This window comes from Coptis chinensis, chromosome 4, assembly GCF_015680905.1.
Source record: "Coptis chinensis isolate HL-2020 chromosome 4, ASM1568090v1, whole genome shotgun sequence".
Taxonomy (NCBI): Eukaryota; Viridiplantae; Streptophyta; class Magnoliopsida; order Ranunculales; family Ranunculaceae; genus Coptis; species Coptis chinensis.
Window position 1 is genome coordinate 22058555 of NC_141459.1, and position 27274 is coordinate 22085828.

General features: G+C 37.9%; 2 protein-coding genes across 7 annotated transcripts; one reads left to right on the plus strand and one right to left on the minus strand.

Annotated features, from left to right (window-relative positions):
• The first annotated feature begins 2823 nt into the window (after positions 1–2823).
• Positions 2824–3868, plus strand: LOC147502617 (germin-like protein subfamily T member 2). Its single transcript, XM_086607446.1, has one exon. The coding sequence runs from the start codon at positions 2972–2974 to the stop codon at positions 3623–3625; it is 654 nt and encodes a 217-aa protein (XP_086463572.1). The 5' UTR covers positions 2824–2971; the 3' UTR covers positions 3626–3868.
• A 147-nt stretch (positions 3869–4015) lies between these two features.
• LOC147502618 (Phosphatidylinositol 3- and 4-kinase family protein) lies at positions 4016–26578 on the minus strand. 6 transcript variants are annotated; one of them, XM_086607441.1, is made up of 27 exons: positions 25598–26576; positions 25169–25510; positions 24927–25091; positions 23687–23857; positions 23392–23550; positions 23151–23278; positions 22490–22793; positions 22074–22242; positions 20773–20990; positions 19614–19772; positions 19328–19510; positions 17239–17751; positions 16767–17126; positions 16148–16362; positions 14829–15018; positions 14604–14746; positions 14350–14503; positions 13250–13516; positions 13017–13094; positions 12849–12896; positions 10462–10634; positions 10174–10369; positions 9846–9986; positions 7028–7236; positions 5699–5860; positions 5260–5563; positions 4016–4593 (listed from the first exon to the last, which is right to left on the minus strand). In XM_086607441.1, the coding sequence occupies exons 1-26, from the start codon at positions 26543–26545 to the stop codon at positions 5305–5307; spliced, it is 6054 nt and encodes a 2017-aa protein (XP_086463567.1). In that variant the 5' UTR covers positions 26546–26576; the 3' UTR covers positions 4016–4593; positions 5260–5304. The 6 variants fall into 6 exon arrangements, with proteins under 6 accessions (XP_086463567.1, XP_086463568.1, XP_086463569.1 ...); XM_086607442.1 differs by having other exon boundaries at positions 4016–4596; XM_086607443.1 differs by lacking the exon at positions 4016–4593 and having other exon boundaries at positions 4888–5563; positions 14604–14740.
• Between the last annotated feature and the right edge of the window lie 696 nt (positions 26579–27274).

The following is a 27274-nucleotide window of genomic DNA, read 5'->3' on the forward strand; positions in this document are numbered from 1 at the left end:
AAGTTTACTCCTAAATCGCGACTCACCGTCACAGACAGTCACCAGTCCACCAGGTATGGAACATATTATTAAGTGGAATAAAATCTATAGGTGTCGCAGTCAAGGCCGCCAGCTATACAGCATATTATTTGATTTAAGTATAGCATCCATAGAAGTTCGCCTTATCGAATCGATCAATTTACTAATGCAGCATCATAATCAATCTATTAAAACATGTCTATGCTTTGAGAACATGTCCCTAAATCTATTTGTTTTTGTTTTTGTAAGGACAGCATAAGACATATCATTGCTTTTTCGCTCTAGAAATGATTCTAGAAACAAATATATTGAGATTTGTTTTCAAGTTTCAACTTCAAGTTCTGATTAATCAGTACGTGTTTATGTAGGATTCCTGCTTTAGCAAGTATGATTCTCTGGCATTGTGGACTACTTCGTTTTAACCCTAGGATTCTATGAATTACATAGTGTACTACAGTACTACCAACAGGTCCACCTCCTCCTCCCCACTGACTTTAGAAACTTTGGTCCCCAACCTTTGTCTTACAATAGTGCACATGAGGGAGAGGGACTGAGCTGGAAGCTACCCTTTCAAGGGCCACAGCTAGGAGATTTCTTGCATCGACTATGAGTCCCAATGATCTTTAATCATCAAATTATTCTATGGACAGGATAAAAACGACAGATATCTGTGTAACATAATGTGGTATATATATAGCATGTAGCATTAGTTGAAAGAAGAATTGAATTCTTGCTTATGTACTAGCACACCTGTGGACCTTAGTGGTGTGAGTCCGGATGGTTAATATCCAGTTGATCTGAGTGTTTGTACTGCTTTGAACATCCCGGTGTCTATTGTTTGAATTTCTCGAGGAAGACGAAGTATTTAACGATTTGAATGGATAGAGGCAGAGGTATGTCTAACCTTGGTCTTTTTCTTAAAAAGGCTTTCAGGAACTTCGCGAAGGCTCAGGAATCAGGATTGATTACTTACTCTATCAGATGATTAATGGCTGTGGGATATACCACTATACCAATCATTATATATATCATTCTGTATCCTTAAAATGCTAGTTTGTAAAAAAAATCGTATTGTCCAAGTGTTTCAGTATAATCCTAGGTATCTTGTTTGGTTTGGGCTGTGTGGCGGATCTAGCCAACTATTATACTTGATATAAATTAGATGGGGCGACTACACCACATGACCTAGCACAAAAAAACCATTCGAAGTCGGCTGTGATTAGAGAGAAAACAGAAAAGAGGAGATAGAGAGAGAGTTTAACTTGTTATTTTATTTCTACCAACCAATCACATGATAGAAATTAATTATGATTTATACTCAAGCAGTTGATATAAGTATACAACACTCATATGAGAGATATCATTTCCTGTGGTAAACACCCATAATAATTGATAAAGGAACAATAGTGTCCCACCATCACTATTCAACGAAAATCTTCACTTCTTTATGGTATTGTACTTGACTCCTTTGCACACTGTTCCCTGATTTGATTTACATTAAGCTTTAAAGCTCAAATAAGTAATACAATCCAAATAATTGTTTTCTATTCTAAAGGCTACATTGCTGATTCTCTGCCGCATAAACCAATAAAATTAATTTAGAATCAAAAGCATGAATGTTTAGGCCTAAACAAGTTCCTCGCCCACAGCTAAAGATTAAAGAGGCATCCCAAGTGAGGTCACTTTAAGTCCCTTTTTCTCGTACAAGTTTCTTTTTAATTTATAGATAAAGTAGTAAACAAATGTTGCATGGGTCTGAAGTTTTTTGTTCAAAATATTCTAATAAGCTCTTTCATGTCTAGGAGATCGAAGTGATATTAAAAGAATAAGTTCATCAGACCTCCATTGTTTAGAACATATTAGAAGAATACATGATGATTTCCAGATTAAAAAAATAGCGAGGAAGATGGAAAAAACGAGTTAAACCTAAGAACAAGATAAGATAACGATGGCAGGATTGTCAATGCACACCCAAATGACTCGTGTGTGTGTGTGTGGATTTTATTTTTATTTTTTGACTTGGTAATCATCGATCGTATCACTTTGATGTTATGGCTTGACCCCTAGCTACTTCTTATCTTCTTCTCTTTAGAGTGTGGTGAAACTTTTTATTTTTGTTTTCCTGTTACTTTATTTATCCCAATCATTGCAGGCTTGCAACAAGACTTGGATCAAATTTCACCTTCACAGTTTCATGCTTTTCGTTGTACTCAATCCAGAACACTTGCCTATTAGAAAAACTGACTTCGGATTCACTGTGTAGTCTTTTGTTTTCTTAACCTCCATTGCCAAAATAATTATCCAGAATTCACACTTGGGCTTTGCATCTAAAACTTGGACAGCGGGGGTGTAACACGAACGAAACTAGTTTCAAAATCTTCAGAAAAAAATAATAATAATAAAATTCCCCTCTAGATCCCGAAGGACTATTTTTTGCTATGTAAAGCGCGGAGGACAAATTTAAGAGCATGTCTTCAGTGCAGGTAATGTGGGCCTTTGGATCAGTACATTTGCCTTAGCCCAAATTTAATCGGTACCATCTTAGTGCACTACCTTTTCTAGTTTAGAGAGATGGCTGAGCTGTCAACCTAGTTTACCTGTCAAGTCCATTTAAAGAACAGGTCTGGCCGTCCAAGCTTTTCTTTTATGGGAGCAGTTAGGAAAAAGATACTTCTCCCCACAAGGAAATGTTAATTTTGAAAGTCGGTAGAAACTAGAAAGTAACAAGTCTGGAAGTAGGCAAAAATCTGGCTTCTGTTGTCATAGTTGCGACTTCTTCTTTCCTTCATGTCTTCAGTATCGGCATGCACTTGACTTCTCCACGCCAAATAACCTTTCAGTACATTAATTCTCTTCAAAACAAGTATATATAAGGAAAGACGATCTTCTGAAACCATAAAAACCAATCCTAACTATCTGAATTACCTGTCAGTAGAGGCCCTCCAAGATCAACATGACACATTCAACTTCTTGCTTTCAGTTTCTGATTCTAATGACAGCTCTACTACACCCATGCTTTTCGGACCCTGACCCTTTACAAGACTTCTGTGTTGCTGACCTAAAAGAAACCATAACTCTGAATGGCTTTGCCTGCAAGCCCGTCTCTCAAGTGACATCAACCGATTTCTTCTTTGATGGCCTGACGAAAGAGGGGAACACTACAAATGTCTTTGGGTCAATGGTAACTCCAGGGAATGTTCTTTCATTTCCTGGACTCAATACACTTGGAATTTCGATGAACCGTGTTGACTATGCACCAGGTGGACTGAACCCACCTCACACACATCCTCGTGCTACTGAGGTTGGAGTGATCATCAAGGGGAAGTTGCTTGTAGGCTTTGTAACAACTGAGAACGTTTTCTACTCCAAGGTCTTGAAAGCTGGAGAGATGTTTGTGGTCCCCAGAGGGATGATGCACTTTCAACAAAATGTTGGAGCAGGAAAGGCACATACAATCACGGCTTTCAACAGTCAGCTGCCCGGAGCTGTGGTCATTCCCCATACATTTTTTGCTTCACAACCCCCTATTCCTAACGAAGTTCTAAGTAAGACCTTTCAGGTTGACGAAAAAGTCATTACTAAAACAAAATTCAAGTTTGGTGCCTAAGGCCATCACGCAACAATCTGATGTTGTGCATCATGGTGCGCATGTTCTAGGCGCGGCCTGACATGGCGAAGTCCAAGTTCCAGCATCCAATTAGAATATTAAATTGATTCCTACATCCCATTACATTGTTTTATATAAGCGAAATTGTCTACAATCAGAATTGTCTTTCGCGGATAGCAAGATGAAAAACATTGGAAGAAAAAGATCAATGAATAAGACCATGTGCAAGGGTTCATTAGTAAATTTTTTAGGGTTTTAGTTTATACCCTTACGATTATTTCTTTACTTTTGCATGAATACGTCTACCTCTCATTGATTTTCGTCCCCATTAGTGCACTTTCATTATTTAATTGTTTTTTTTTTATCAAGTCTGAATCAATTTTCATCACAAGAAACAAAATTCTCAAATGAGCATATTTCGTAAGAGTTGTCCGTATAAAACCGTACACTTCATCTTAGAATAGCTACCAAACTACAAAATAACTACATTTTCCAGACAATGAACTTTAGACCTGAATACCACTACAATAAGAATGGGACATAGTTACATGCAAGTTACCTCTCACACCTTGCCTCCACTCTTGAAATACATCTCAATATTCTCCTTATACTCGTGCAAACCAAGGTCCCCTCTAGTTCTCTCAAAACAACTTGTATTTTCTCTCCTTTTCTTGGTCTGAAGGCACCGGTTTCTCCTGGTCTAAAGGCAGGGTTTTGGAAGTCCTCAAATATAAGAGAGGGCGTCCTAATAAAAAAATGCAGTTTTGGCTTTCGAGACTGTATTTTCAGATTCAAAAGACAACCGTCCATTCAGATCAATTATCTTGAAGCAACTCTATCAAAATCTAACCACGCAATATACCTTCTAGTGTACCCGGTTGTCAGTTCCAATTTTAGCTTGCTCCCTTTGAAGGAGATATAAGCAAATAAGAAGCAGCAAAATGCCATGCGATGATACATCTCAATGCCTGCTGGTATAATAATTAAAAATGGAAATCAATCCAATAATACGATTTAGCCCTGTATAATGGGAGACTAGCAAGCGTCAAAACTAGATAGAAACAGTTTAAGAAACAGGTTCATTAAACAAATTTTAGGACAGCAGTATGGGTGTGAGAATACTGGGACTAAAGTAGTCCTGCTAAAGTGGTAGGTGTGGAGCTTTATAACGTTGGGAACCTTGGAGAACAAGTAGGACAGCAGTTTAAGATTACATCATGTGGCAATAACAGCTTCCAATCCCAATTTTGACAAACTGAGCATAAGCCAAAGCACAACTTTCATTTAACAACTTGATCAATATGCTGAAGCATACAGCATAGAAACATTGTATTAAGAATACAAACTTACTACGCTAAGATTGAGCGTGTCCTGGTAAAAAGTTCAAAACTAGAAGGAATGAAGAGCTTCACCAACATGAAATCCTATTGACTACTTCAATTTCTTTTTTCACTTTGCGTAAGTGGAATATGTGAATCTACATTCTACAGATCTCATGATATGTCCTGGTACTACCTCATAAAGATAGATTCTTTTGAGGTGTTTTGCAGCATTTACAAACAGTTGTTAGCAAAGGGATCGCCTCAGAAAAATGGTAACAACTGTTCACGTATATGGAATGAGGTAGGACTTACAGGGAATGATAATGTACAATGAGGATCACCCTCCAACACAAGCATTTACTTCTCAATGCCTTGTTGTAAATATTGTATCAAGTCATAGCCGGCAGTTGTCCACTTATTGTAGGCATCGGTGCATGTACGGATCATGAAAATGGCCGCCTCACGTTCGCTCATCTCAGGATGGAATCTCTTGCGAAGATTACCTATGGGGTCACCCCTACTGAAGCATGGTAACCCACTGTCGACCATTAACTGCACTGTGTTTATTATCCCATCCATACGAAGGCGGGCAGCAAGATAACCCTTCACACACAAGCTGTGATACACATGACAACAGAGGTCAGATATTTGAGATCCAGTACCCTTTGTTCATTTCCCCCTCTAATTGTAATAACATTTCTGTCACAAAATAAAAGTTAGAATAACAAATACGAAGAGAATGACGGCTCACCTAACAAAATGAATCCATGTTTCACTTTTCATTACCCCTGATGGGTCCAGCAACTGAGTCATCTCGTGGCTCAGCTTGAACTGGGCACTTTCGAAGCGCATGTTTCCACCAGGCGAGGTTTCCAAGATAAAACCAAAATCAATGTGAACAAGTCTCCCCACACTGCATATACCATATTTAGAGTTACATGATAATGATATTCACCATCAATGAAAAAATGGCTATTTGTAAAGATTCAGCATCTATCAAATGGGAACTAACTATTGCTCATCCAGAATGTCAAATTTTCAACTATGCAATACCTCTTCAATGAACCACAAAAGATAACATGATCCATTAGATCTTTCTATTTCCATGAAAATTCAAAATCAAACAACTGAATGACAATAAGTTTCCAACTGCTCCATTCTCCACTTTTTACACTGTTTTTCCTATGTTCACGCATAGATTTACATCATCCACCTGTCAGTCTGTCACCGTCTCAAACACTAGCTACGACACTGTTAGGGTTGTAATCATCTGTTGAAATGTAACCAAATCAAAGGTATCAACTTGATTTTGCACTTCAAGACCGATATATAAGTGAAGATTATTGTTGTGAAGTACATACTCGGTTCCTGTTCAAATTATTCTTGATTTGTTGTTGAATTTGATGGGAGGCAGAATCAAGCATGTTACAAGAAGTTGATAACAAGGTCAACCTATAGTCCTTCCTAAGTGAGAAAATGGTTATGGAAGTTGACAAGTTGTGGATCCAGATCACAATGAAGGCAAGCAGTTTGAACATTGAAGCGATTAGTTGCCGACGTAATGAGTTAGTACATTTCACTCTATTCTGGTAACTCAGGGAGTCAGAGGACCATTTCCTTAGCACAGAACAACTAAGATGCCAACCCCAAATAGTTGGAAGGTATATATATATATGAAACAATAACAGGCTCATCTTAAAGTACTGATAATGGAGATGCATGAGTACCAGTAAGCCCATGCGCATCTCAACATAAGACAAAAGGCTTTTCCATGATTCGATGCAACAATTAGCTTCATATCAAAACAAAACAGGTTTAATTTCATGGTCCCCAACTCCCTGTGTTTATATATAATAAATAAATTTGTTGGCGTAATGTATGTATATTACTTTCTTTAAAATACAATTACTTCTCAAGTTCTCAACAAAATTTATATCTTTTATTACTCCTACCATCGCATAACGCATGTACACAGTGCAAGTGATTATATTGTCACAGGTTTCTTTGGCCGAAATGGGAGGTTTTACTACACCACAGCTTATAATGAGTTGCATAATTAGGAAAGCTAAAATAAGCATACTTGTCGAACAGAAGATTCCCATTGTGTCGATCCTTTGGTTGAAGTAAATGGCTTGCAACTGCATAACCAGCACTGCTAATAATAAAGTTATCACGTGCGGCTTCAAAATTGGGAGATCCGATGGGTCCATAGTCCTGTTGGAAAATCTCATACAAACCTCCATCATTAATTTCACCCATCTGGCTTCGACTCCTTGTATTGGGGACAACCTGCAGTTATGTAATCAACCATCAGTCTCAAATAACTAAAACTACGATAAGAGACTGAAAATGGATACCATAATTAGACCTGATAAAATTGACTACATATTATGTCTAGACAGGAGATACACGCAGTGAAGAATCACTGAGCAGTGAAACTGTCTCTGAGTATCTATAGGGTTCTTAAAGCGCACTAAAAGCAAATTTCTAAACAACATTTTGCTATACTCAGATCAGAGTTGTAATGGCATTTTGGAGAGACGTGTCAGAAAAAAAATATAAAAAAATAAAAATAAAAGAGGTATTACTCCGTCATACCCCAAAATGGATAAAGACTGTCAAAAAGTTTTCAGTGGGTCAAAAGTTAAAAGCAGTTGTGTCTTCAACCTTCTTCGACTTAGGTCACTACCCAACTACCAGTTAGGCTTTCTTGGAAGATGGAAACGCAAGACCAAAATCTTTTGTTCTTTTATGTCAGTACCACTACTACCCCCTAGATTATCTACGTTCTCAATGTGTCAAGACCATGGTGGCAACTTTTGCCCAATGGAACTTGTAGCAGGAGTTTAAGGGTAACACACATCCGAATCTGGAGCAGCCGAGTTGTTCATTAGAGCAAAATATTACTCGAGCGGAGGAGGAAAGAATGACCAGTCCAGTACGACTGACACCTCCAAAAAATAGGTTTTATACAGGAGCCATGGGATCTAATGCCACTCTTTCTTCACCCTCTAGATCATCTATATGTACAACATGTCACGATGAGGACGACGAGTTTTGCCAAATTGAACTTGTAGCAGGAATTGAAGAAGCAAGTTGTCACACATTCAGATCTGATTCTGATTTTATAGGGTTAGTTAGTGTTACCCCCCACTAGATGAGCCAATTAGGATTTGCCCCCCCACTAGATGGGCAATTAGGGTCTCCCCCCCAAATACACACAAAAAAAACACGGTCAAACCAAGTTGACTTTTTTTTTGTGTACTGGGGGGGGACCCTAATTTCCCCATCTAGTGAGGGGGTAATCTATCTAACAAAATAGGGAAGTGTGGGGCCCAAAAACCCCCATCCAATGGTAGGTAATCATTCTCACCAAAATATGACTTGGCAGATCCAAGTGTTTGGAAGGTTTGTGCAATTTTGTTAAATACAATCAATACTATAGGATCAGCCAAAAGTCAATAATTGTGGCTGGGCTTATCAACTGTTGGGCCTCCAAATTTGACATGGTACTATACAATTGCGTCAATTGGCTGGCCAAATTAATGCTATTGGACTTATAGATAATGGGCAATTGGGCTGGCCTCAGGCTTTTGTGCTGAAGGGCCTAACGAAGTTGTTTCATATTTGGAGTTGTCGGGATAGCGCCCGCGCGGCCGAGGTCTCATGGTCAGAGGCACGGGCATACCCTAGTACTAGTTAACCCGATTTTATATTGTTGTTACCCATCAAAGGCCATTTGATGGCTTCTAGCGCAAGAACCTTCACAGCTATTGCTAGGGTTTTTGCCAGAAATCTTGAACCTTAGGGGTATTTTTTCCTTCTTGTTGTCAAATTTGCATAAATTAGCCCCATATTAGTTGTTTTTCATGAATCTCAAACAAATCATAAGATTAACATTGTCAAAGAAAAAGTGGAAGTACTACTAAGGAAAAGATTGGCGTCTTGGAAAAATGGTAAACCATAAAGTAAGGAGGAATAGCTATTGAATTTCCGAAATATAAAAGGAATATTTAAAAAAAAAAAAAAAAAAAAAAGACCTGATTATGGAGTACAAATTCTGTGGAGTACTGAAGTATGGCTTCTAGGATAGGGGAATGAGAAGGGCTAAACTAGTTCATCAAACTACTACAAAGATGTGTAAAATAGAAATTCATCTTTTGTAACAGAAAGCATTTATTAGCCATTTAGCCCAAACGAGATACTGAGTCATGAAGAATGGAAAACTGAGAAAGAAAGTTGATCGTGTCTTTTGGTATTAAAGATAGAAGAGGATTTGGCAATAAGCTGGGAGTCTGCAACACAAACTCTCTTTGCACATCTTGATGGAGAAGTATAACCATAGGTGACATGCACGCTACCAGTATCATTTGAATATTTCTCACTAATTATAGGCAAAGGTGTCCAGAAAGTCCCAGTGACTCCAAAGTAGTAAGAACAATGTTCATAAATCACTTAAAGTGATAGTTTCCGAAACTAAGATTCCTTCCTATAATCAGGAGCAGAGCCCCAAGTATTTTTTGAATATGGCGCTCTTTCCACGGTATTGATTTGTAGAACTCTACAACAAAACACTTGTACATTTTACTTTATGAATACTCATGCAGCACATAGTTACGCAACTTCACTTGTAAACATTCTTCAATGAAAGACGGTTATTTATGTGTCATTAAAATTCACCCAATCATGCTATTTGCACTGAGCTACATATTTTAATCACTAACTTAAGGCAAACACTATACAACTTTCAAGATGTCGCCAATCAAAAAAAAAATTCAAGATGTCATATATGTCACAATTTCTAAAATCTGCCAGGTAAAGTACTAATATTCTTAAATCTAGAGCACTCGCATGTTTTAACTTATTTCAAAAGATTACATAATGAAAAACATGTATACCTCGATTACTCCTCTCTCTGGACCAGTTGGAAGAACTCCGTAAGGAAACAGGTAGAGATTGAGACCAACTGCTTCAAAAATATCTCTTAGAAGAGAAATCACTTGAAGCGCAAGGACATCTTGCCGACAATCATCTCCAACCTAAAGCACGAAGCATCAAAATTGAGACATCGATTCTGCATGTACCAGGAATTAAAGCCATACAACCATATTTCGAAATCGTACATAAAAGAACTAATATTAAAAACTATTGGACGCCCACAAATTTTAAGTTGCGGCCAAATCAACTAGTAAGATCTGACATATGCTAACAAATGAACAGGCTTACCTTGAAGATGCAAGCTTGTGGCTTCAAGTCCTCTGGATTGCCATCCCTATCCACCACATTAAAGGTAATCATGATAGGTACTTTGGCTGCTGACTGTAGTGGAATCCCACTATCTAACCGAATGCTGCGGACGAGTTTGCTAGGAGCAGTAGGTAAATAAAGGTCCTCACCATTCATCCCTATTTTTTCTAGTTCTCTGAGGTAGCAAGAAAAGCATACTTCAGTTGCTAAATGATTTATGAGCAACGTTATACTTAACCTGACAAAGAAATATATTTGAAATGATACCTCCTAATACCAGCCCTCCGTTCTTCCTTTGGAAGTGGAAAGAGTACACCAGAAATAGATGTAACTTTGTCAAAAAAGTCAAACTCTCTTTGAAACAAGTCAAGGGCCTTTGGAGTGAAACCATCGATGATCCGCTGCCTAACAATAGGTAATAGAGCTTGAAATGAACTATTCTGCAAAAAAAAAAAAAAAAAAAAAAAAAAAAACAGAAATATGTCTATATCACATGGGATGCAACAGAAGAATCTCTTGGTCATACTCATACAATGATTCATTCAATAACAATTTAGAATATAATGTGTATAAAATTAATATACCATCATTTAGCATTTTCATTAAACCAGAAGTTTATTTACTTTTTTATCGACAATAGCTAGTCTATCAATATATCACTAAATTCAATCAACACCAAGCTAACAGCCAAACTGCCAAAGGCTGCAACGCAAGAACCAAACACCCTACCAACCACACAGAAAACGGAAACAGAGAAGCTGAAATACAGAAAAGCTAAAAACATTAGGAACAAAAATAATTTAAAATAGGCAGAAACCGGAAAACCACCACCATGGTGGTGGAAGTCATGCAACCACCAAAAAAGGATCCCCCAGCCACCCCCTTCCTTCACAACCCCCCCTCCTTTTCTTTCTATGAACTACCACCATAATCATCTCCGTCCCACTCTTCTCTCCCTCAGTAGACCAAGTCTAGCATTGCATCCCCCTCGCCATCTTCATCATTAAAATAGTTCAGATCCTTGCTATCCTGTCCAGATTTCTTCATTCTCTTCCTTGACTCTCATCCATCATTTTGAGAAGCTTCCCTTTGCTCGTATCCACATTAGCACACCCCCCCCCCCCCCCGCCCCCTTTTCTCCTTTCCCAAACTCAAGAAGTTCTCCTCCCCTTTTTGGATGAATCTCAAGTCCATATTTCTAATTGATCCCTGATCCCTCCACCCTAGTCCTTTCCACATCTGCTGCTTCAAGTACCTTCTTCCGAATCATCCCTTTCAACACCGCTCTCTTTCGCCTACTTTGATATCTCTCCAATAATCACTGTTCTCCTTCTCCCTCCTAATTGCATCCTCCTCCTCAGCACCATTCAGAATCACATCCAGCCTCTCCACCACCTCTAATTGATCCCTCCACCCTAGTCCTTTCCACATCTACTGCTTCTAGTACCTTCTTTCCAAATCTTCCCTCCCGCCACCACTTGCTTTCGCAAACATTGATATCTCTTCAGCTGGATCTTTCTCCCATAATCACTGTTCTCCTCCTCCCTCCTAATTGCATCGTCCTCCTTTGCCTCATTCAGAATCGCCTCCAGCCTTTCCACCGTTAGAGATTCTCTCCGTGCACTTTAAACCGCTACATATTTCTAAGTATGTTCCCTTTTGGGCTTGGGTTTCTTAAAGGTAACTCTAAAATTGGTTGTCCTTCTGTTGGGCTCTTTCCCACCACCCACTCGGGTTCATCTGGTCCCCAACCCTTTTGGACATACTACTGAATTTCTTCTTGCCTGCCAATCCCGTTTTCTTTTTCGTTGTTGGGCTTGTGATATGGGTGATAACTTCACTGCCCAGAAAAGCCCAACTAATCTTGAGAATGTTGATCATCTGCCCCGGCCCCCAGGTCACAATGTTGATTCATCTGGCCCGGGTCACAAGGGAGCTTTTTTGGCCTGTCTTCTGCCACATTCCTCTTGTTACACCTTATAAAGAATAATTTGTTCAAAAGAGAGCGTCTTCGAAAGAAGATATAGGAGATTTATAGAACCTCCCTAAAAAACATTGAGCTTCTCATAAACAAGACACGATAACAAGGGAAAAGATACTAAATCATGAGAATAAATAATCCATATTTTCTGAACAAACGTATTAATCAGAAAATTAGAATGAATTAACTCAGCAGTTGGAAAACTACATGGAAAATATTTGAAAATTTGAACCATGTAAGTTTTTTTTAGAGGACATTGGTAATAATAAAACTTATGATAGTAATAATAATAATAATAATAATTCAACTTTACCAAGCAAATAATTATTATTATTATAATAATAAAATTTTTGACAAACAATAATAATAATAAATAATTTGTCTGTTTGGTAAGCTTATTTAGTTATTCATATAGGCATAATAATCTATATATAATATCATGGTTGGTGAAGCGAAACATTTTATGCATGCGCCGAAAGACAAAACCAACCACGATGTTGCACTTTGAGAAAACTGAAGATCACTTTTGACATTGATTATAGTATTCCCCATCCAAGTACTTGAAAGTTTCTGGTTTCTCAGATGTGAATAGGATTGTACAGTTTTTTATGAAAACAGATTTGCTCTTCTTAAAGTGAATAATTGCTAATTGACCTTTAAGTAAAACATGTACCTTCGCAGTGCCTGCGTCTTTTCCAGATTCTGGGCTACAAGTCTCTCCCTGCCATTCACATATGACAAAATTGAGACTCAAAGCAATACAGGTATCCAACACACATCTTAATACAAAAATATCAGAGATAATTAATGCTGAATTCCATAACAGATATAAATGACTGACCTGTAGATGCCATATCAAAATATGGGCAAATATATCACTTCTTTGAGCCGCGCGAAGAAGATATCCTTCCACTAACCTCTGAAAAAGGTAGTAACATCAAATAAGGTAGATAAAAAGGAAGATGATAATCAAGTAATAGCAACGGTGACATTTAAAGTGCAAGACAAAAGCAAAGACATAGTAAAAGGGAGGGAATATATCAATATAACTACCAACTGTATGAAATACATTACCTCATCATCATAGCGGAGAGCCTGTACCAGTTGTGGCATGAAAAAGGTGACCCGTTCTGGAGGATAGGACTCCAAAACTCTAAGGACATATGCCATCACACGTGGATGGCCCTTGTATGCTGGGGTAAGGAACTTAAGAGCTTGTGTAATTGAACAAGCTGCCCAGTGTGGCAACTGTTGCAGAAGTGTAGAATTTTCTTCGACTGCTTTTGGAGTGACAAAAAATGGTAGTGCCTCCGGTATGTAGCGAATTTCTGTTATGTGCAACTGCAAGGAAAATAAACAGTAAGACAGTGGGTTTAAACGCAGACTAACTAAAATAGTAAACATAAGCTACTTGATAAAGAAAATTGAATGTGGTCCACAGATGGAAACCATGAAAGATCTTCATGTATGTGCAGGAAACACTGTTAAGATCTATTGCTTTCCATAAATCTTTTTGAACCATAAACATCCTCTCACGCTCCAAAATCAAAAGTAGTAACAATGACAAATACCGCAGCAATTTCTCTCCATGTCAGACTTACTACAAATGGTCCTCCCCGTAAGACTTTGAAGCACCAGATCAAAATTATAATGAACCAATATATTCATCTTGAAATCCAAAGAGGTTCTTTTAATATTTGTGAGGATCCTCCACAGAAGCCTAATATTCCAAGTTTCTACTAAAACTTCAAGATTGTTTTCTTGAATTCTTTGCTTCTTGTGCACGAATATGTCACCGCTGGCAAAGTGGTTATGGAGATATAGGAAGGAGGACGACCTGTTGTGGCAGAGGGTGGTTATGAATATGTATGGCAAAGGTGATAGTAACAAATCCTGATGGGATTACTCTTTGGAGGGGCCTTGTTGGTGGGTGAATCTATTTCCTTTGGGAAAATATTTGGGTGAAGCACCATTTATCTATGGGTTGGAAAATAACGAAAAAGCAAGAATATCGGTATACATAAAAAGAAGGGAGCAAAGAGTGGAGTGGAAAATGACTTTGAGGAGGGGTTTTAAAGATTGGAAAGTTGGGACATGTTTGTCCTTCTTGGCCACCATCTATCAAGAGTACGAGAAAATATACGAAAACTGATGATCGAGATGAGACAATTTACCTGGACTAGTTGGGTTACTTCAGCTCTCAAATGTGAAAGTGCCGGAAACCTTGAAACCAAGGACAAAGCAATTTGAGGATCAACAGAAAATGCAGTTCTGGAATAATCAATCCATTTCTCTGAGCTAAATTTAAGACGATACAATGTGTTTTCCCTGCCAAAAAAATAGGAAGAAAATGTTGCACTCAAGAAAGTATGAGAGCCAAGAACAGACTGCAGAGAGCAACATCATATAATTTTAATATAACAATTACTTTGCATTCGTAGGATGTGCCCATACATCAAGCCTATCAGCCTCATGTTGGCATAGCATCAACAGCAACTGTTTCCTTTTTTCTCTTCCAACAGCATAATCATCCATCTTACCCCAAACGGGATGATATTGGTCCTTCTGCATCTAACAAAAGAAAATTGTCTCAGAACTAAACCATCACATATTCAAGTTGTGAATGCATTATGTCAAGCGACAACAGTCCTACCATATCGCTAAAAGAACTTCCATTCTCGCGTTCTCGTTGTTTTGGGGAAGACTCAGGTTGAATAGTGTCCAAAGGCTCGTTAAGAAGAAAATCGATAAATATAGAAACAGATTGAGCCTCATTCTTAGTGAAGTTCTTGTTCTCTGTGTCATACCATTCAGGTTCATAAGCAAACCAACCCAATGAGGCTCTGAAATGTGCAAAGACCAATTTCAATCTCCAACCAAAGATTACCATATCCCATCACCAATAATAAAGATAGTGAATAAGTAAACAACAGACTGCAACGTTTAAAATAGGACAGGGATTTAATGACACATTCAAAATCACATGCTTTTCGGGAAAGAATTAAGGCCCACATGAAAATGAGCTAATGCCTAATTTTTTGGGGAGAGGGTAGACATTTTCAAATGGGCTAATCTTTTATGAGGATGATGATCTCCATGTCGCAGAGATTATTGTTTTGAACATGATCTCCCCGCCATGGAGATCATCCTCATAAAAACTCAGCCCTTAACTCTTCTCCATGTGGGCCATAAAGCGTGTGTGTTTTAATGTGTCAATATATTCCTCCTCCTTTGGGGAGGAGCACTATGGTGAAGAAAAGAAAATAACAAAAAGGAGTTGAGTGACAAAACCCTTAGTGGACAATTTCTCCGAACACTTGAACAACAGTTGGCAGGCACTTGCCTAAACGAGGAGAGGTAAGATGGTCCAGACATCAAAAAAGAATAACAACGAAAACTCTTTCTTATAATTGTTAGAATATATGATTATGTTTTATAGGATACAGCTGCAATATATGATTATATTCTATAGGATGTAGCTAGAATATCTCATTCCTCTAGAATGTTGTTTACTCCACATAACCCAAGTATGTGTGTCCACGTGTTAGGCTCAAGTAACTCCACACGTGAGGGAGCGTGTTGAGATGTTTAGTCCCACATGGGATATATTAAGCCACACATAAAAATACTTAAGTCTTGTCAACACACTATTATTGGTCTGATTTTGTTGGGTTGCTTCTTTCGTGTTGGTCAGGTGGATTAGGTCTAGATTGTGTGTTTTCTGGGTGGCTGGGTGCCTATTGTTGTAGTTCTTTTTCTTTCTATTTTCTGTTGTTTTCTTTCTGGGTATGGGCCAACACAGGTATTACCAGGATTGGGTATTGATGTAATAACTGCGCTCTTTATCAATATAATTTATTTTTACTTACCAAACAGAGAAGTTCGAATTTCTCAAGCATAAATATGTTAAGTATTTTGTCCAGTTCTAGAAAAGCAAATTTTAATTAAAAAGCAAACAGCAAATGTGGTCACCGATAAACCCGGTCCTCTAGCAACTGCGAAGCCAGTCCAGAATCCTGCTGATTACCCTGGTATTGGCTGGAGCAGAACTTAAGCCCAAGAAGCATGATAGTGAAGAAGGTCCCTACAGCCGCAGGATGGCGAGAAAAATGAAAAGGGAGCTTCATAGTTCCTTGTAACATCCGCTCAAGAAGCATGAGTTGATCAACACTGCTATGTCGAATCACCTATTCCACCATGAAAAAGATTAGTATAAAAGACGGGTAAAAAAATTGCAAAATTAAAAGGACAGAGGCTAGTAACGACGTGGTTCCAATCTAGTTTACCACAAACGACAAGTTCAAATGAATTTTTGTGGTAAGGACACAACTTTGGCCAGTCCAAAACACCCCTCTAAGGCTCTAACACTTTGAGATTCACCCAATGAAAAGAAAATTACGTGGCGGGCTATTAATTTAGTAGAACTATTTTTCTTCAGTCTGACTATGCTACCCACGTTAATTACTAGCAAATGCATTGTACATATATGAGTGAGTAATAGACTAATAGACGTCAATAGGAAACATGGAAAATGGCAATCAGAGACAGAGATAAAAAAAAAGACATAAATGAGTAAAAGTTCAACTCAAACCTCAAAACGATCAATGAAAAATCCAAGCCACAATCTATGAGCAATTATTCCTTCAACCGGATCCTTGTCAGGCTTCTCTTCAGGCTCCCCAGGCGCAAGATGTGGCCTTAGATTTGCAGCAGGTCCAGCATACCTCATCTCGTGTGCAAATAAACCTCTCTTTGTATCTATCGTCCACAACCACGCATCAACAAGCTCCGCAAGGACATGAGGTCCCAATTTAGGTGCAGCTGAGACCAACCATGTCCAAATGAAGACACCTGTCTCCATTGCATCAGGGGTTGATATATAAGCTGGACACCAGCAGAGAAGCCTTAATAGTTGTGAGGAACCCTCCATCTTCGGTCTCGAATCAGAATCCTATAAAAAAGATTACCGTAATGTATTAAAAAACATTGCGCATAATAATCAATACAAAGAAATACAGCAAACAAAACAACTAAGCAAAAGGTTCAAGGAAAACTGAGCTTACCAAATCTGAGAGGAGTAACGCAGTTGCCTTGGAACATGTTTGACGAAATGATGACTTTTCTATATCTCCACCTTTTTCAGCAACGTTAACATATCGTTGAAGTTCCTGTACAAATTGTGCAAGAAGAAGTCCATTGAACGACTGAGTTTCAGGTTGTGGTTCTTGAGCAGAAACTCCTGATCTCCACTTCTGAAGGCCAAGACCCAATCCAAAACCCAAACCCCCCATGCTGTTATACAGCCCTCTCATGCCAGCTATTTCACCAGCAACATTGCACTTAAATGATGCACTTACAATACCAGTGGAAAGAACCTCCAGGTTGAAATTTTCTGCCACTTTAAAGTTTGCTCCTGAAGCTGCACCTGCAGCGGCCATTACTGCAGGAATATTTGCACTTCGCATACCACTCCAGCTTTCAGTTTTCCCACAACCCAGTTGTATCTCAGATAAAAGAGAGACTACATCAGTGGTGGGCTGTGGAATACGCAGTGCATTTGCTTGACAAAGTTTTTCCTGAAATAAGCAATTCAAAGTTGGATAAACTTTTTTGCAGAATTAAGGAAATACAAAAAAGATGTTGATATCCGTGCAATTTTAGAGTCCTGAAGAGGATTCGAGGATCTGAACTTGATTGATAAGTTGTTATATCTGATAAGTAAAACGATGTAGGAAACTCACTACAATGCACAAAGACCAGCTCAACTCAGCACAACTAAAGGCTATTAATCCAGACCCTATCTCGTAATGCTCACAAAAATCCCACAACCATATATAATGGCTACCTAGGAAGAATAACACTCCAATTAAAAGTGATGGACTCTCGTACATGTAAAGTTACGTGTTCTAATTCTGTAATAACCTCCTCGACACTTCTTGGAGCAAACATGTTCATGACACTTCTTTGAAAATAAATCTGTGCATGTAACAAAAGACATACAAATATGTGGACTGGCATTAGCCCAACACCGCATCTATTTTTAGACTAAAAACATCTTCAACTCTTCATTCTCATATCCAATCCAAGAGGAAACAAGATTATAGATTAAGACAAAGGATATATAGGTCAAATGGAATTGGTGATACTTTTGGGTCTTCTGCTATGACCTTTGAAATACAGATTAGAAAAAATTATTTGTGCCATTTGTCATGAACAAATTGCACTTAAGATGTGACTAAGTAAATGCAGACATACTGGATATGTTGTTTAAAATAGTACTTTTGGTCGCCTTGTAAATAAGTTAGAAATTTGACCAGAAGTACATTACTATTCTATATAATAGAGTAAATCGATCATAACAGAATATAACGTTATATATTTCATCAAGAAAAAAGTAGATATCATTTTACTGTTGTGTCCTCACCATGTCCCTGTCCTAGTGTTTCAAGACTTGCTGCATCACCTTGTTCATGTCACGTAGGACACAACGCTCAGTGATTGAGTCCATGATTCCTAGATGGATACAAATTCTAATTTTTGTTGTTTCCTCAAATAAGCATCCCACTGTCTAAAATTGTTTGCCTAAAATCCCCTTCCCCAACTTCAATGGACAAAGTTGTGCTTGGTTTTTATAAATACAAAAGTAAGAGTCCATAGAACAAACTGCAGTTTCCCTCAAAGTTCCAATGGCTGCAAAATCAGCAAATGTCGTAGCAACACTAATTTGGGCTGGAAAGTCGGGACTAGAAATATCTTTACCATACACATTGTGTTGTTTGTCAATCTCGGGAATATCGAGGCATTTTATATCATGAGTAAGGACTAGTAAAAATTTCCAAACAAAGTGCAGTTGTTGTTTACTGCACTCTAGTCCTCTGGGAATTTAAGTATAACATACAGAAGTATAATAAGCACCAAAATATGACTAACACGCTCACAGGAACAAGTATAGTATCCAGAATAGTGAAAATATTGAAGTAGAGTATGCATAAAATACAATCGCATGTGACATGACCCATTCAGAAAAACAGATTTCAAAGTTAAAAGTTAAAACAACTGCATTTAGAACTTAGTAAAGAAGCGATGGCAAACAAAAATATGATGTCACATACACTGCCCTCTGGAAGGGTTTATTTAGTTCTCTTAGCAAACCTGTAAAAGGCCCTGGCTAGTGCATGGAGCATGAGAAAGTGCATTCGTTATCCATTCCTGAACAATTCCTTTATACACGGAACGAACTTTGGCTACCCAAGCAGGATCATTGACAAGGGCAGGAGGTAAATCTTTGCTGACTGAAAATAGCAGTGAATCCAAACAAGATGAATTCCACAAAACCTGCAAGTATGTAAATCCAACTATTTAAAGTAAAAAATAATAATTTCTTTTTTTTTCCATTCATCAGATAAACCATACAAGAGTACTATACACATTGTCATACCTGTGGAAATCTATTCTTAAGTTGGACCAACAAAGTGGCTGACATATCACGAATGTGTTCGTCCCTCTCAGACATACTTTTTATAAGAAAACGGGCATGAGCGGACAGGGTGGACTCCCTTCTCTCAGCTTCATTACCAGCTTCAGATATTCGATCCCCCTAAAGATCAGGTGAGAAAGATATGTCAAATTAATATTCATAATGCAATTATTTGAATTCAACAAGTATGAATGTCGAAGAGAGTGTAAGATCTGCAGGGATGATAAATCAGTCACAAACACGTTTCCACTCAATAACTTTTAACTTTCTAAGAAAAGAATAGGATCATCATAACAACTACAGATTTGATTTTTTTAAAAACATATCATGGTATGGCTCAGAAGAATAAAACGTGGATGAAGAAAATTATGTTGCCAACCCCAATCTCTATGAGATGGCAATCATTCCTTATCCCCCCACTGGTTGGTCTTATTTGGTATAGAGGAATCAAAAGAAAGAGGTAGATATGTTCGGGTGTGATGGCTTTTAACACACCCTCCCATCCCTTCTTTACCACTTTAGGGGTTGGCAGTGGTGACGGGGCCTTGAGATAGAGGAGATATATCGCGGTGGCAAAGAGGTCTTTCATGGGAATGTCCTTTTTTAGAAACCCGAGTGGTACAAAGAAGGATAGAGGAAATAGAAAAATGAAGATAAATATGATTATCCATAATATCAGAAAATCAATTAAGAAACCCAGTAAGTGAGAGAGCCTAACTAGACCACCTCCCCAACCCTAAACACTTTACTCCATGCCACGTTAAAATTCCATCAGAAATTCCTTACAACGCAAGTTTCCATGAAATCAGTAAATTTTACGCCACTACACCTCATGCTAGTACTGAATTAGTTCCTCAAAATTATCCAAAGCAGAGAAATAAGAAAACCTTTTCTCAATAACTAAAGTAAGTAATCAACACATGAAAACCCAAAGAACTAAAGTTTATTTTCCTAACTTACAGATAACTATAAGCAGTTTAGAGAACAGAGAATAAAAGCACCACCAACACACGCACACACACACACAAATCCTATTTCATAATATCATGCCATTTGGGGCGAAAACCAAAATGAATAAAATAAAGAAATAAGACTCAGCAGTTCACAATGGGAGTAATACCAGCCATGACAAGGCCGCTTCAAAGGACCTATGGATAATTGCATTCAAACACTGAAGAACAGCCGGTAATAGATTTGGAGTTTTGAGGTATTCAAACACACAGCTGAAGGCACTTCTGGAAGCAGTCAATTCTGTATCACCATTAAGGATGCCACCATTGCTGCTAAAACGAATTATCTCCAAAAAAGCTACCGCAAGAAGATAGGTTGCCTTAACGCCTGCAGAGACCGAACACAGGCAGGACAATGAACAAAATAAATATCATGTCCATCTAACCAATCAAAAGTTCTAGAGTACTTTAAAGTTTAAAGATCCCCATCCACCATCCCTGAAGGAGTTCTTGAGTTGATCCCCTAATTCATGGAAAAAGAAACATGGACTTTCCCAAACAAAAGTTCTAGAGTACTTTAAAGTTTAAAGATCCCCATCCACCATCACTCAGGGAGTTCTTGAGTTGATCCCCTAATTCATGGCAAAAGAAACATGGACTTTCCCAAACTTTTTTTTTTATCGGTAAAATTCACTATATATATAGTTTTAAAATAAAATTACAAGATTATCCAATCTAAGTAGCAACAAGCTACTCGACTTCATACATACACCCCAAGTTCCCCAAAAGACAAAGACCTACTCATCTCACAATCCCATCCCAATTACACATAAAGTCTAAAAAGTTTACATCCTTAAACAATGGATTACCACAAGCCCAGTCAAACAGAATCTCGACTTTCGATACCAACTTGTGCATTTCTCTTTCTTTATGCTCAAAGATCCTCAACTTTCCCAAACTGACAATTAAAGCCTCCTATTTATTTTCTTCAACTCAATTTACTCATCTAAACACTTTAAACATCATATTTTTGGAGAAAAAAAGTAAGGTTGACCTAGTCATTTCAGTTAACTTTTGCATGTTTATCTCAGAATTACTGAACAAGCAAGCAATCTCAGAACTAGTGAACAGTTTATTCAAGAAAATTGTTCTGGTTCTTGGTTCATACTATGTTACACTTTTAAGTTTTAAGTGTAGTCCAATACTAAACAGCTAGATCAAAGGAGAAAATAAACCCTGCCCACAAATTCCTAGGAACTCGTTTGACACACCCTTTTCTTCACTTTCCATCCTACTGTGATTAACAAAGTCCAGAACTCCAGATAATAAATCAAGATAATTGCATCCTCCTAATCTTTAGTCCAACAGTCAGAACTTTCACTTGTGATTTTCCATCATTTTTTTAAATGGAATCACCAGCGAGTGCCTATTTATCAGAAGTAAAGAGAAAAACATTCATTCAAATACTAACCTGAAATTGCACTCATTGCACCCACTTCAACCTGACCTCCTAAAGCTGCACAAAGAGCACTTCTTTGCACTAACGCAGCTTTCTCATTACCACTACCTCGACGGCTGCCAGGATTGTGAAGAGCATTGAGCTCCAGCTCATCTTCAAGCCACTTCACAGAACTAACAACCTGCAGGGGACATTTTAAATTGCAAACTCAGATCTGGAACCAATCGACTATGACGAACTGCATGATCATATAAAGGGGGGAAAAGGGCTTGATTCTAGAGCTGCCTGAAGATATAAACTTACAAAGCATCCAATAGACAAACAGAATAAAAAGATGCAGTTCTTCTAAGAGTTGACTCTAGGAAACTTCTAACAATTGGACTCGACAGGAGCTATGATATCAGATGAATACTTCTGCTCCAACTTACAAGGGGTGGGGTTCCTTGAGCAATACGCTGAACAGCTGCAGACCATTGAGTATTCCACATGTAGGGTCCAGCCACAGCTTGAAAAGTTGTTCCACTCATGCTGCCCACACTATTCAGTATTGTGGAAAACTTTGTTGGAAGCACAATTTTCTGTATTGGTGGCGCCAAGCCAAAGAGAGCAATATAGAACCACAAGTTGCGAAACAATTTTAAAAGTGAAGGCTCCACAACTACAGTGGGATCAAAATCCGAACAAATTTCCGCAACAGCAGGAAGTAGAGGCCCCAAAAAATCAGCTCCACTTCTGCAGGATAGTATCAGTGGGATCAACAGCAGAACAAATTAAGAATGTCACTCTCGCCCCCAAAATCAAACATATATTAACATATGAAAAAGGAATAGCTAGCAAATTAAGAAGCCTCCTCCCTAATGCATAAATCAGTAGAATATACACTATGTCGTTGATGAACCAGATCAAGAACGTCGTTATATTTCTCAACAAAGAACAGATTTCTCCAAAATTGGAATTTCAGGTATTTTTCTTTAATCAGTTATCTCGATTGAAGTAGTAGACCATAAATTAAAGAAGAACTCTCCAGCTTATTTTATAAAAAGGTCTTTTATATAGAGAGCCAGTGTATCCTATTGACAAGATTTTCACCTTCCACTTTTGGACTCTGCAGCTAACCCTACATCTGAGCATAAAGAGAGCAAACGATGGCGATAGTCCAACCGCAATTTAGAACTTGAAAGACCACTTGCGATCAGAAGAAATCCTGCAGGAAGAGTCTAGAATGTGATTGAACCAGTGAGCATCCATCGTAAAAAGAATAGGTAAGCACAGGAACAATACATGCAAGGTTGAAGTTTGTGAAAAAGACAATCCTAGATTAAATACAGACCTCCACACGTTCTGTAGTCGCTTCTGCTGCTAATGTTTTGCTTTGGGCAGATCCCACAGATGCAAGTTTGTTCATATAGCTCCTTGTCATAAGAACAACTGTCTCGCGATAGGACTTTTCAAAACCCAAACTAGCCATGTGAGATACAGCATTCAGTAGCTGAAATTATTATTTTAAGAAACAAATCAGGGACAAGCAGTAAACATATGGAAACGAAAAATGAAGTCTCGGAGACAAACTTCAAACTATCAATCAGATTCTTAATTATCAAAAGAATACGAGACAAACTGCATACTTGAAGGCGCAATAAACTAGGAGCTGAAGCGTCACCCTCTTCTAAGCTTTCAATAAATAATGGCAATACCATGTCTACCACTTCAGATTTATTAATAGAAACATTCAAATCAGCTAACATGCGTATTATGTTGAGCTGCACAACAGGAATAGTCTGTTTCTCTTTCTTGTCCTGAAATAGCATAAAAGTGCATAAGAACATATTGATGTGAAATCAGTCAATAAATGCAGACATACAATAGCTGAAAGCCACAAGCATATATAGATAGTATAGCAACCTTATCCAAAACCAGTATGTACAAATTTGCACTAACACCTAAACGATATGAAATACGAGATAGCCAGCATTTTCTGGCAAAAATATGAGGATTCAAGCGATATTTGTTAGAAGGCAAGCTCGAGTTAAAGCATAATGTAAGAACTTATATAGTTTAGAGTAGTTTATGTGCTAGAGCATAAGGTTTAGTCCCACATATGTCAAGTAAGTTTTATGCTTTTGTTTTTTTTGTAGGCATCGTGATTATGTTTAGCTCCCAACACTAGGTGGAGACATGAACTGTGGGTGCGCAAGTCTGGAACTGGCCCATTGTCCGGAAGCAAGGCACCCACACCCGTCAAGCCGTACCAACATTCCCCAGAGACCGGAGAGACTCAAACCTGAAACCACCCTGAGCTGTGGTGTAATCCAAACCAGTTGACTCTTCATTCTCCTCCATAGCTACAAAGAGAATGATGATAAAAGTTTTGAAGATACCAACTTCCAGTATAAATATATAAGAGGAAGTCAATTTGAGAGATCAACTGCAGACTTTGAGGAGACCAACTTTCTAATAATAGCTTTCCTTATACTTTTGGCCCAAGCGAGAGGAACTTGAGCACATTCCTGATTCCTTCAACTCAGTTTGGTACTTTAGTGTGCTAATGTATTGTGTATATAATTGTGGGATAGCGTATGAGGACAGGAGTCTGTGAAGAACCATCATGTCAATTGTCGACCATCTAGTCCTACATATTTTCGATTGATTTACTTTATTAAGAAATCCCTCACAGGTCCCTAAATAAGTACTATATAAGATTCGCAAAGCCTAAGATTGGCCTCCGTTCCCCATCACTTCAGGTTCATTCCAGTCAATGCAGTTAATGGGGTGCGATCATAAATACGGTACACAAGTACACAACAGTATTTTATTCCTATTCACATTTATGAATCGACATAAACAATCAAAAGTCAAAATACTAACCTCTTGTTCCTCATAATCATTCCTTTCGCGGATACTTGCAGCTAAACCCATTATAAAAGTCTCTACAGGACCTCGGTCCTTGTTCCAACCATATTCAATTATCTCACAACTCGTCCTTATGACACTTCCAAACATGGACCCTTCGCTGCCGCCCCATGTATCTGCCTGTTTCAGTAAGTATGATGAAAGAAAGCTAATGAAAACTTACCACATTATGATTTAGAATCTCGTGTTTTAATTACCTGAGCACAAGCAGCCAACACGAGTGGTTTTAGGCGAATAAGGAGAACTCGTAGCAGCTGACCCCCACGAGTGACAGCAATCTTTGCTACTCCCTTGAGCAATGAACTAAATAGCTCTTCACAGACTCTAAGTTTTCGCCACGCCGAGTATAAGCAAAGTTCTGCAGCATCCACGAGCAATGCAAGTGTCTCGAGAAGGATCTTCTTTGATGATTTACCATCTAAATCAAAGGAAGCAAGACTTCTAATTTGCACCAAGGCTGCAGCTTGGTATACAGAGAGCTTAGAAGTGATCCTAGCTTTTAACATTGCCCCGTCCTCTGCCCAGTCACGTTTTCTTATCTACCCCAAACCAAAAACAAGATACTTAAACTCTAAACTAAACAAGAAAATTAGCACATCATTCTAATAAACAAACTAACAATGTACCTTTAGAAAAATCAATAGCGATTGTAACTGCTTCTTAGAAACCATTCTAACTTGATCAAGCAGCTCATGTTTAATTGGCACTTTATCCACAATATGCCCAATCAATCTCAACGCAATCGCTTGCTTCTCCAAACTATCAAGCCCCTCTTCTTCAAACAAAGCAAGATGTCGTCTAAGCATTGCCACTCCTCCATCACTATTCCCAAAATGACCTCCCACTTGATCTACACTACTCCTCCAACCAATACTCCCATTCACTGAAGCCCCACTAGACGACGGTGTCTCCACTTCCCTCAAAACCGAATTACTTGAAGACCGTGACACATTACTAATAATCTCATTTCCCCCTGGCGAACTCTGTATCGAAACCGACCCCAAAGGAGACGCGGGCGGCCCCGCCAACACAACCACACTATTAAAACTAGTCAATAAACACGTAACCAATCTCTCTGCATCTAAACTCCTAACAGGTGGACAATTATTGGACAATGCAATTAAAAACACCCTACCAATAGCAATACCAACATCCTCACTACTATTAACAAAATCAACAACGTTAATAACAATCTCACATAAAAAACCCGCAACTTCCTCCGCAAAATCAGCGGATAATTGACTCGCCTTAACAAGATAGGCTAAAAAATCATTAAAAAAAGTTAAAATCAAATCCATGTTATAACCTTGTGGCCAAAATGATGGATTAAAAGATACAGCTGGAATTGACTCGAGGAAATTGAAAAGTAGTGATTTAGGTTTCGGATCAGGAATAGAATGCTTTGTTTTGGAAAAGAGACGAGTTAGAATTAAAACAGCATTTAATTGTGATCGTGTGATACGTGATAATGAAGATGGTGATGATGGACAACGTGTGCAAATCCATGTTAGTTTATCTGATAATTGAGTTGGGTTTAATGCGATTAGATCGCATAGCTCTGTTAATGCCTCCATTTTTTTTTTTTTTTTGAAGAAGAAGAAGAATGTTTTTATTAGCTCATGTCTCGTTTTTGGTTTGTTTGTGTAAGATTTGTTGATTTGGTGGAGCAGGGTGTAGATATTTAATTGTACAACTTTGTTTATTAACCGTTAGAGTACGTTATTTGTATCCGTATTTTAGTAAAAGATATTTCTTCCATCCTCCAAACCACTTAGAAAAAATGACATGCAAAAACTTTTACAATATTAATGTAAAAAAAAATATTAGATGAGGGGTCTTAGGAGTTAGGAGAATGTGTTGTCAAGTTTAGACATTGTGGTAAGTTAAAAAAACACCAAAACGATGACAATGAACACAACGGTAATAAGTGAGCATCTCATTGTGATCTACCCCATTTGTTAGTCTAGGTGCACTTCTACTATGTTTTTAATGTATTTGATAAACACAAAATTGTATAATATAAATCAAATGCTATAAACACTAATAAATATTTTGGCAATTATATGTTAAAATCAAATTTATCTACTATTTTTCTTTATATTTTTTATACTAATGATTTTTGTTTGAGTAATAGTAATATAGATCTAGTAAAAGTGTAAAAATAATTTTTGAATCCATTTAACTTTTCAAACGTAAATTTTTTAACTAATTCAAAGGAAACAACGATTGATTGGAGAAAGCTAGATTTTTGTTGAATTGAACACTCTTCTAAATAAACTTTTATACTAATGTAATTTTTTTAA

What these genes read in the sequence shown, in the direction of transcription:
- LOC147502617 (XM_086607446.1), top strand. Translation starts at nt 2,972, where the DNA reads ATGACACATTCAACTTCTTGCTTTCAGTTTCTGATTCTAATGACAGCT.
- LOC147502618 (XM_086607441.1), bottom strand. Translation starts at nt 26,545, where the DNA reads ATGGAGGCATTAACAGAGCTATGCGATCTAATCGCATTAAACCCAACT. An exon ending in ATGATTATGAGGAACAAGAG is followed by an intron (nt 23,858 to 24,926) that starts GTTAGTATTTTG and finishes ATGCTATTTCAG; the next exon opens with GACAAGAAAGAGAAACAGAC. An exon ending in AAGTAACCCAACTAGTCCAG is followed by an intron (nt 13,517 to 14,349) that starts GTAAATTGTCTC and finishes TTTTCCTTGCAG; the next exon opens with TTGCACATAACAGAAATTCG.